The sequence below is a fragment of the Arachis duranensis genome, chromosome 10 (assembly GCF_000817695.3).
Source record: "Arachis duranensis cultivar V14167 chromosome 10, aradu.V14167.gnm2.J7QH, whole genome shotgun sequence".
Classification (NCBI taxonomy): Eukaryota; Viridiplantae; Streptophyta; class Magnoliopsida; order Fabales; family Fabaceae; genus Arachis; species Arachis duranensis.
Window position 1 is genome coordinate 66592644 of NC_029781.3, and position 11474 is coordinate 66604117.

Here is an 11474-nt window from a genome sequence, read left to right on the forward strand (position 1 = left end):
GAAGAAAACAAGAAAAGAAAGAGGAATCCTCTATGTCACAGTGTAGAGATTCCTTTATGTTAGTAGAAGAAGAAAGGGGGGAAGAGTGAAGAAGAATGGGTTCGGATTTTTAGATGAAGAGAGGTGAAGAGAAGTGTTAGTAATTAAATAATTAAATAGAAGAAGAAAAGAGAGGGAGAATTTCAAAAATAATTATGAAAAGGGGGTTAGTAATTTCGAAAATTAAAGATAAGATATGATTAAAATTAAAATTTAAACAATTAAAGAGAATTTTTGAAAAAGAGATAGGTATTTTCGAAAATTAGAGAGGGAAAAGTAGTTAGGTGGTTTTGAAAAAGATAAGAAACAAACACAAAATCAAAGAGTTAGTTGAAAAAGATATTAAAATCAAATTTGAAAAGATAAGAAGATAAGTTAGATAAGATATTTTGAAATCAAATTTTGAAAAAGATAAGATAAAAAGATAAGAAGATAAGATAAAAAGATAAGATTTTTAAGAAAAAGATATTTTGAAAAAGATTTAATTTTTAAAATCAAAATTAATTACTTAACTAACAAGAAACTAAAAGATAAGATTCTAGAATTTAAAGATTGAACCTTTCTTAACAAGAAAGTAACAAACTTCAAATTTTTTAATCAATCACATAAGATAAGAAAAAGATTTTGAAAACAAATTGAAAAAGAATTTTTTGAATTTTTCGGAAAAGAGGAAAAATTGGAAAAGATATGATTTTTGAAAAAGATTTTGAAAAGATAAGATTTTTAAATTTTTGAAAATTTGACTTGACTTGTAAGAAACAACTAATTTTGAAAATTTTTGACTAAGTCAACTCAAATTTTCGAAAATCATGAGAAAAACAAGGAAAAGATATTTTTTATTTTTGAAATTTTAATTATGAGAGAGAAAAATAATTAAAATTAAAACGTCATAATTGTGTTTTTCTCTTTTCTTTTTGGATCAACACAAGGAATGCATGCAAGAACACTATGAATGTCAAGATGAACACCAAGAACACTTTGAAGATCATGATGAACATCAAGAACATATTTTTGAAAAATTTTTGATGCAAAGAAGACATGCAAGACACCAAACTTAGAAATCTTTAATGCATGGACTCTAACAAACGAAAAATGCATATGAAAAACAACAAACAACACAAAACAAGAAAACATCAAGATCAAACAAGAAGACTTGTCAAGAACAACTTGAAGATCATGAAGAACACTATGAATGCATGGAATTTTCGAAAATAATGCATAAATTTTAAAAACATACAATTGACACCAAACTTAAAAATTGACTCAAGACTCAAACAAGAAACACAAAATATTTTTGATTTTTATGATTTTATGATTTTTTTGTATTTTTATTATATTTTTCGAAAATAAAGTTTGGAAAAACGAAAAAGAAAAGAAATATTTTGAAAAATATTTTTGAAAAATTTTTGAAAAGAAAATTACCTAATCTGAGCAACAAGATGAACCGTCAGTTGTCCATACTCGAACAATCCCCGGCAACGGCGCCAAAAACTTGGTGGACGAAATTGTGATTCATATGTTATTGCATTTCGTAAAATTCATTGCTTTTTCTTTCCCTGGCAATGGCGCCAAAAACATGATGCCAATACCATGGTTTACAACTATGTGTGGTCACAACTCCGTTCAACTTAACCAGCAAGTGTACTGGGTCATCCAAGTAATACCTTACGTGAGTAAGGGTCGATCCCACAGAGATTGTTGGTATAAAAATAGCAAACACAGAGATTGTTGGTATGAAGCAAGCTATGGTCACCTTGTAAATCTCAGTCAGGCGGATAATAATTGATTATGGATAAGTTCGAAAATTAATAATAAACAAAAAATAAAATAGGATAGAAATACTTATGTAGATCAATAGTGGGAATTTCAGATAGGCGTTTGGAGATGCTGTGCTCCTCTTGAATCTCTACTTTCATATTACATTCATCCAATCCTTCTTACTCCTTTCCATGGCAAGCTGTATGTAGGGCATCACCGTTGTCAATGGCTACATCCCATCCCCTCAGTGAAAATGGTCCTATGCTCTGTCATAGCACGGCTAATCATCTGTCGGTTCTCAATCAGGTTGGAATAGAATCCCTTGATTCTTTTGCGTCTGTCACTAACGCCCAGCCTTCAGGAGTTTGAAGCTCGTCACAGTCATTCAATCCTAGAATCCTACTCGGAATACCACAGACAAGGTTAGACTTTCCGGATTCCCGGAATCCTACTCGGCATACCACAGACAAGGTTAGACTTTTCGGATTCCAATGAATGCCGCCATCTATCTAGCTTATACCACGAAGATTCTGTTGGGGAATCTAAGAGATATGCGCCCGGCCTAAGGTAGAACGGAAGTGGTTGTCAGTCACGCACGTTCATAGGTGATAATGATGATGAGTGTCACGGATCATCACATTCATCAAGTTGAAGTGCAACGAATATCTTAGAATAGGAATAAAGAGAATTGAATAGAAAGTAATAGTAATTGCATTGAAACTTGAGGTACAACAGAGCTCCACACCCTTAATCTATGGTGTGTAGAAACTCCACCGTTGAAAATACATAAGTGAGAGGTCCAGGCATGGCCGAATGGCCAGCCCCATGATCTGAGAACTAATCGTCCCAAGATGTCTAATACACTAGTAAAAAGTTCTATTTATAATAAACTAGCTACTAGGGTTTACAGGAGTAAGTAATTGATGCATAAATCCACTTCCGGTGCCTACTTGGTGTGTGTTTGGGCTGAGCTTGATCTATCCACGAGCTGAGGCTTCTTTTGGAGTTGAACGTCGAGTTATAGCGTGTTTCTGGCGTTCAACTCCGGGTCGTGACGTGTTTCTGGCGTTTGACTCCAGACAGCAGCATGTACTTGGCGTTGAGCGCCACTTTACGTCGTCAATTCCCAAATAAAGTATGAACTATTATATATTGATAGAAAGCTCTGGATGTCTACTTTCCAACACCGTTGAGAGCGCGCCATTTGGAGTTCTGTAGCTCCAAAAAATCTATTTTGAGTGCAGGGAGGTTAGATTCCAACAACATCAGCAGTCCTTTTGTCAGCCTTTTTCAGAGTTTTGCTCAAGTCCCTCAATTTTAGCCAGAAATTACCTGAAATTACAGAAAAACACACAAACTCATAGTAAAGTCCAGAAATGTGAATTTAACATAAAAACTAATGAAAACATCCCTAAAAGTAGTTTGAACTTACTAAAAATTACCTAAAAATAATGCCAAAAAGCGTATAAATTATCCGCTCATCAGTATTCTAAATCTACCTAACTTACTCAATTTCAATCCACACCTATCACCAAACCATTTCTCCATTTTCTCCATCCCTCCATCATCCATAATGCAACAGGAACAAACAACCAAACAAGTTCAAGCACAAGTAATGAACAGATAATACAAGTAGCAAATATACAAGTAGCAGGTGATATATATCAATTTGGCATTCCCAATTAAGGCATAGAAAAAAAAGCACACATGCATATGATGAATGTCTATCCTACTGGCTATGAGCTCACGTGCCGGTTATTTTGCCAGAACCCGACACATCTGGTAGCCAACCCAGACATTGGTCTCTACGTTGTGCATCTCTAGGAGGATTATAAATGAAGGAAAGTGTCTTTTCACATCGAAGGAGTGTGCCTTTTCACCTTCTCCTAGAGGATATACGAAGGAGAGTGCCTTTCTAAATCAAAGGAGTGTGCCTTTCCACCTTGCAACTAGAGAAGAATGTGTGGAAAACAATACGAAGGAGAGTGCCTTTTCACCTTTCCCACATCTGCATCACGACAAGAGAGGAAACTTCCGTCCTCAACTTGCCATATCGACCATTTCGGCCACACACAGTCATTCCCAAATCTCATCATTTATCATCATCATTTCCTTACATTCATTCTTTATAGCCATAACAACATGTATTCATTTAGCTTTCACATCATTCTCTTATAATTCATCACGTTTACTCTTTCTGGGTCCCGACCAAACCATTTATCAAAATCTTCCCAACCTCTTTAATATCGAATAATCTTAAAATCAACCCAACTCTAACATTAAATCAATCACATCACACGAAGATTAAACTTTAAATTCTCGAACCTATGACTATCACTAAGACATCCTCGACACTATATTTTCTTTTCTGTTTTTAATATAACAAATGAACTCAAAATTGCACAAATTTTATGTTCAGGCATTTATCTTGAAATAAGCTTTCTAACAAACCAAAGATCATAATTTTTTGATTTCTCTAGCCTCAGAAATAAAGGAAAACTATGACTGCTCTGCAGTGCATAAAACCAGAAAAACAGCAGCAGCATGTGATATTCAAAATTCAATATAAAATCCAAGTTAAATCCAATGACTTTAAAAATTAATGTAGTTAAACTTTACTCATCAAGGTTTCTTTCTCAATTGGTTTTGAGTTAATACCATTTTTAATGAAGAAGTTACATTACCTGAAAGTTAAGTAAAAATGAGTCAAAATCTGTTTTAGAAACCAACAAGCTTAGTACCTTTCAATTTGAATAACTTTTATTAAAAAACTCAAATTAAGCTAAATTTTGCTTTGGGAACTCCTAGCTCATCCAGGAACAAGTGTGTCTTAGTTGCAACCCAATTGCTATTCAATTCTAAGAGTTACAGGCATTGGAAGTTGGTGCATAACCTGCTGAAATTTGTTTCTTTTCAGTTTTGACCACCAATATTCAAAAATTCACAACTCCCAATCCTCAACTCTTAAAATTCTGAAGTTTTAGAAAATAAAGCAAATTAATCAAATTTTATAACGAAATTGGTTTTGCTCCAAAACTCAACTCATAGAAGTCACAGCAAGACAAACAAGTTGATGCCCTGTCTGACCTTTTCTGCTATTGGACAGATTTAACTTTTAAAAATTTGCCATAAATTGTATATTTAACAAAAAGGTCTCAAATTTTTCTGTTTAGTTCCTTATATTCCCAATTTTAGCCCAAACTTAGTTTCATGCAATTCTGATCATTACATAATTAGTTACAGCATATGCAATACCACCACAACACAACTCTACATTCTTATTAACAAACACCAATCCTAATCCATCATAAATAAATATAAGAGCACACCATTAATAACTTTCACACCTCATAATTCTAATATATATCTATCAACAAATCTATTCCAACAACATTACAAGGCTAATCATTAAATACAACAAACAATTCAACTTATCCTATGGTTCTTCTAACTAAGTTTTCACAACACCGTAAATATTAAACGTCTGAAACATAAACCATACCATGGCCGATCACTTAATTAACCCAAGGCAGCCTCTCAACACAAAATCATAGCCCCTCCAAGCTCAATCAAACAGCCCCAAAGCAAGCCTTGTCACCAGCAAAGCTCCAAGTAATCCAAATTCAAGTCCAATGCATAAACACCCTCTTAAACTACACCTAATACACATATATATGTTCCAATTCAGTTTTCCATTATAAATACAAGATTGAGCTAGGGTTAGGGTGTCCTTACCATACCATATGTTCAATAGCTTGAGCCCATAAGTCCCGGAAGCTAACTTGAGCCTAAAACACCAAATTATACAAAATCTCAACACCAAAGCCCAATAAATTCAGAACTGGAAATAGGAAAATTGAGGAAGAAAACGTGGTTTTCTTACCTTTTAATGCTATGGGTTTTGTAGAGCTCGATGCCGCGGATGCGTAGCCACAAACGGTGCGACGATCGGAGCTCGGAGCGAGAAGTTATGTGAATTTGAATGAAATCAAGGGTTTTGGAATCTTCAACATGTTTTTCCCCATTTAGGTTGCTGCCCAGCGTGTTCTGCATGCTGAATAGAATGAAATGAGCTTTAGCTCATTATATATAGTGAGTTGGTTGGGCCCACGGGCCCAGTTCGGGTCCAGTTTGACCAGTTCGGCCCATTCGGCCCAATCTTGGGCCAAATTTTTTGAAATTGGTGTCAAAATTCTCATTTTGATGAGCTCTACCCTATTTTGATATTAGTTTTGCATTTCTAATTTTTCTATTTAAAAATTGATTCATTGACTAATTATTTACCAATTTCAGCGGGGTTTACATCCTACCCACCTAATTAGGAATTTTGTCCTCAAACTTCAGAGAGAGTTATCTGAAAAGAGGTGTGGGTAGCCCTTCCGCATATCTGACTCATGCTCTAGATATACTCTTTAGTACCAGCCCGACTCCATGCTATCTCCATCCAAGAAACTTCTTTTCTGCGTAAATGCTTGATGCTGGTGTCATAGATCCTAATTGGAGCTATCGGAGGCGTCCGATCTTCTTCCACTTGAACCGTTTCTGGTTCTAGAACATGATTAGGATCGAAAGTGTATTTATGAAGTTGCGATATGTGAAGCACGTCAAACAAGTTCGATAGATGTGGTGGTAAAGCGATCCTACACGCCATTGATCCAATTTCCTTCAGGATTCCTAACAGCCCAATGTAATGGGGATTTAACTTCTTAGTTTTTGATTGCTTACCCAATTCTAGTTTGTTGAAGTGATTTTCAGAAATAGGTATCCTCTTCCTTCCCACTTGATAAGTCTTCTTCTTAGATCTGCCTAATTCTTTTGTCGGCTTCCATAGTGAGAATTCTAATTCAGATTTGCGTAACTTCTTCTCCGTTGCATCGACTGTCAAATTCAGGAACTAAGACATTCGATGTTCTAGTTTTTATCAATACGGTAGTATTTAGGGCTCTGTGAAGCTCCATCTTCTCCTCTAGTCCTCGATAATCTAATACAAAACCGATAATTACTCTTCCTTACTTCCGATGTAGAATCTTCAATGGTTGCAGCATTCCGAATGGCCAGCCTCCCTAATGGCATGATAAACGATAAAAGGTTTCAAAGACTCCCAATACAATAGTAAAAAGTTTTATATATACTAAACTAGTTACTAGGGTTTACAGAAAATGAGTAACTAAGTGCAGTTAGTGCAGAAATCCATGTCCGGGCTCACTTGGTGTGTGTTTGGGCTGAGCTTTGAAGCTTTCACATGCATAGGCTCTTCTTGGAGTTAAACACCAGCTTGGATGCCAGTTTGGGCGTTTAACTCCAGTTCTGGTGCGAGTTCTGGCATTTTACGCCGAAAAATGGGTCTCTGGTAGGCGTTTGGACGCCACTTTGGGCCGTCAAATCTCGGGCAAATTATAAACTATTATACATTGATGGAAAGCCCAAGATGTCTACTTTCCAATGCAATTGAGAGCGCACTAATTGAGCTTCTGTAGCTCCAGAAAATCTACTTCAAGTGCAGGAGGGTCAGAATCCAACAGCATCTGCAGTTCTTTCTCAGCCTCTGAATCAGATTTTTGCTCAAGTCCCTCAATTTTAGCCAGAAAATACCTGAAATAACAGAAAAACACAAAAAATCATAGTAAAGTCCAAAAATGTGAATTTTTCATAAAAACTAATAAAAATATAATAAAAAATAACTAAGACATGCTAAAAACTACCTAAAAACAATGCTAAAAAGCGTATAAATTATTCGCTCATCATTAATACAATGAAATGAATGAAAAATGAATTGTTTTTGTGATTCAGTCCATGTTATAAAGAGTCTAGTGGCAGAGTATTATTTCTTACATGTTAAACCAAAAGCTGAAGCAGTAGCTGAACCAGCACCAACAATATTAAAAACATCATGCACACCTTGCTGCTCTGCAAGTAGATTTTGTAAGCTATAAAATGTAGCTGTGAACATTCCAAGGCATACTCCTCCAACTATTGAGCCCCGTGTAACCCTAATGAACCATTTCTCCATAGCATCTTTCATCAAACGATATTGCTCACGTTTGTCTTCTGTACTTCCAAGCTTCAAAGTCACTTCTGCGTCCTTGCTCTAGCAAAACATTAGGAACTTATAAATACCATGACTAAAATTGGATAATAAAGAATAAAACCTCCACCTTCACATACTTGATGACAGAATATTTAATCAACAAAGAAAAGATAAACCATAGCACCATGTTCATGGGTTTTGTTTCTCTGTCTAAAGAAAATGCTAGCAAGGTTTATTTTTGCATTCAGATATTAGCATTCATTCCATCTATTGATTATTGAAGTGGGTTAGGTATTTATCTCCTCAACTTCATAGCAATGCATTAAAAGGAAAACAAGCTTATACAAAAAGTAGAAAAGAGTGAAACTTCACATTAGATGACATGAATAAAGAGGATATATACTATCTATTGTGAAAAAATAGAAACATCTTTGCATTCATTTAAGAAAGTAAGTACTCAGTTATTCTTTGTATTGCAATTGCAATTCAACAAATTAAAACAACTCCGGCCTTTTTAGCTTAAGCTCTTGAAAACCTACAAATGGATCAAGTATACCTTTATGCCAGGCTGTTGATGGGATTAGATAATCTTTTGACATCTTTATGGTACACTAATGGATTGGTTTGCACCTTCCTTCTGATGTTACTAGTTACCCAAGAAAATAAATCTCATCAAGCAAGAAGGATTGAGCAAAAACTCTTAACATTTTTTGGATTATGAATAAACAATATCAAAGATAAATTTCAAGTACATTTAACTCTAAATAGTTTCTTACCATGTTATGGAAGGTAGCTTAGCGTTATATACAAGTAGTTTTTCAAGGAAAATAAATCCTCTGCATCCACACAAAAAGAAAAAAAGATATTTCTACATCAACACCAAAGTGTTATTCATGACACATCTAACAGTATGCAAAAGAAGATCACTTTCATACACGAAGTTACACGCAATATTGAATTCTATAATGTAAAGAATGAAATCCATGATTGTAGTTTGGATGTTAGCAGTAACACCTGTTCTGTATTCAGCATAAAACACTCTCATAGCCATATGAGGGGGAAAATGAAAAAAAGGAATCGAGGCCTCTTGTAATCAGAACTTACAATAGAAGCAGCTGCCTCCTTACTACCGCCGTATAACATGCCAGCAAATATTCCAATAACAGTTGTTGTACCCCAGTTAACAGTTCTCGCTAACTTTGCGGAGGCCTGGTAAAGGAAATTAGATAATATCAATGAAACTAATAATTGAATGAACTCAGGATGGTAAAGGCAAACACATTTCATAGTTATCTTCAGGAACCTAGAAGAAAAAGAAATGGGCCCAAATCAATGCTTTTCCCAATTTACTAAATTATTTCCAGTATACCAATACAGATTGACCTAGAGTTGATCAAATACATATTCACTATATTAATATCTTTGTGCAGTGGCAAGGAAACCAGTTCATTTACCAATAGCTTCATATAAACAAGGAAATTCTAGTGAACCCTACTCAATTTTTTTGCCTAATGCTACTATATCAAATGTTACAGCTAGATCAATTTAAGAATAATAATGATATAAACTTGAGGAATAAAGAAAGATGTGAGGAGTTTCGTACAATCAGTGCGGGGGATTCTGCGTCGTCGGTGGCTTCCATGGCGGTAAACGCCGTAAAATGGAAACAGAGTTGTGTACGGAGAAATTAGTTAAATTAGGTAACCGAATCGAAGTGGAAGGAGCTCTAAATTCTCAATTTCTCATCGTCAAATCTGCCCGCATTCTGATCGGTGTCGCCACTGCCAGTCGTGACTCGTGAAAACAACTTCCTTCCTCTTTGTCAGTCGATGTCACCTTTTGTTGTGACACCTGCTTCTTCGCCAGTCCGTTCACCCGAGTTTTTAAAAGAGTATTTAGACGTAAAGATCAATGTGGCTATCTCCAATAAGTACAATTGAAAGACCTTACTTTAGAGTATTTATTAACATTGCAAGCAATATGTCCCCAAAATGGAAATTTACAATAAAAAATAAAACAATATAAACAATATAACACTGCAGAGTATTCATTTAATTACTCAACTAATCAGAGTATAATTACAAATGATTTCTTCATAGTTACTATCTTATATATAGTGTGTACCGCTAATATAAATCTAAATCTCAGCATTAGTAAAATTCAGTTCTAGCTTTCTTTCAATTTTTTCTTTGTTTATCTGCTACCATGAATTATAATCAAGGTTCTGAAAACCAAACCGGTCATCAAACCACTTTAATCACTTGTTCATTGGTTCATTGGTTCAACCGGTCCAATCGATGGTTCAACTGAAAAAACTATTTTAAAATAAAATAATAAATAAATTATAAAGGACCAAAGATGAGAGTACTCCAAAAACTCCTATTAGATGCAATAGCATTCAACATTATCACATATTCTCACACACACATACAAAGCCTTAACTCAAAGAACAACCACAACAAGTGACTTGAAAAGAAAATGTAAACACTGAAACAATCACAAGCATACAGAACATGTGAATATTATTATAGCAAACATAATAATAAAAGAGCTCTTCTAATACGTCTCCAAAAATATCCCAAATCAAGAAAACTACATAATCTAATCCACTTGATTCAAAAAGCTACATATATTAGAAAAATTAAGAATCAACTAAAAGAAAAAGAAAAGGAAGGCTTGGTTGATTCGATTCAATTGCTTGAGATGAAGAATCAAATAGGGTAGAGAAGCTGAGAGTTTAAATGTTAAACCTTAATATTCAAATAACATGACTCTATTATTGTTATTATTACACCCTTCTAATGTCACAAACTCAATATATATTATAGTTCGTTGACACTTGTGTATTCACAACCTGGCCTCATCATTTTGATTCATACCTTAAGTAGAAGAAAAGTCCCAATCAGCTTTCGTTACAATTTTATCCAGAGAGTTGGGGTTTTGGTTCAGAGTTCATGCCAATGATAATGATGAGAGGGATGAATCTGTGAATCAGTCACATAGGCAGGGCAAATTTTAACAAAGTTCATCACAATGATTAACAACAACAAAAAGCACTGAAGGATCACTCAGTAATATAGGCAGTGCAAATTTTAACAAACCTCATCACAATGATTAACAACAACAAAAAGCACTAAAAGAACAGTGAATCAGTAACATAGTCTGTGAAAATTCAAAATTTAAAATTTATCATCAAATACAATCAGTGAGCAAAGCCAATCAATCAAGCACTGACTGAGCATTCTGTTCTGATTCAGTGACTGGGAAGTGGTAGGCAAAATTGTGATTTCTGATAATGGCATTCATGTTCGTTCTCTCCTTGGTAATGGCTGACAAACCCCAATTTGACGGTTTGTTTTGTATTGAATTTAGAGCATCTTGATAGCCTTTTGTCACATTTAGCCTATGAATTAGCATGGTTTTGTTGTCTCTCCCATATTTGTGCTTAAGTGTAAAAACATGCTTTTAAACCTTATTTTGATGAATTCTAGTTTCTCTTTGATTCCATAAGATGCCTTGATGTGTTTGCTAGTAATTTCAGGATTGAAATAGGCTAGGCATGGACCAAAGGAAGCAAGGAAGGAAGCATACAAGTGGAGAGAAGCACAAAAAGCCAAAGAATTGATCCAGGCCAAGCACGCGCACGCGC

The 11474-nt window shown here is 34.9% G+C and overlaps 1 protein-coding gene across 7 annotated transcripts in view; it reads right to left on the reverse strand.

The window, feature by feature from the left end:
• Positions 1-9748, reverse strand: part of LOC107470081 (uncharacterized) — a 63664-nt gene extending 53916 nt beyond the window's left edge. Inside the window, exons 1-5 of one of the 7 annotated variants that reach the window (XR_008004166.1) lie at positions 9429-9748; positions 8602-8661; positions 8382-8471; positions 7696-7885; positions 6865-7389 (exon numbers count right to left, since the gene is read on the reverse strand). Coding sequence is in view for 2 of the 7 variants with exons in the window: in XM_052255502.1 (XP_052111462.1) it covers positions 7286-7389; positions 7630-7885; positions 8930-9112 (543 nt within the window). In the remaining 5 variants the exon portion in view is untranslated. Of the gene's footprint in view, positions 1-6864; positions 7390-7629; positions 7886-8381; positions 8472-8601; positions 8662-8839; positions 8899-8929; positions 9129-9428 lie in introns of those variants that run through there. The other 6 variants (XR_008004168.1, XR_008004167.1, XR_008004169.1 and 3 more) reach the window with 6 other exon arrangements.
• Positions 9749-11474: the final 1726 nt, after the last annotated feature.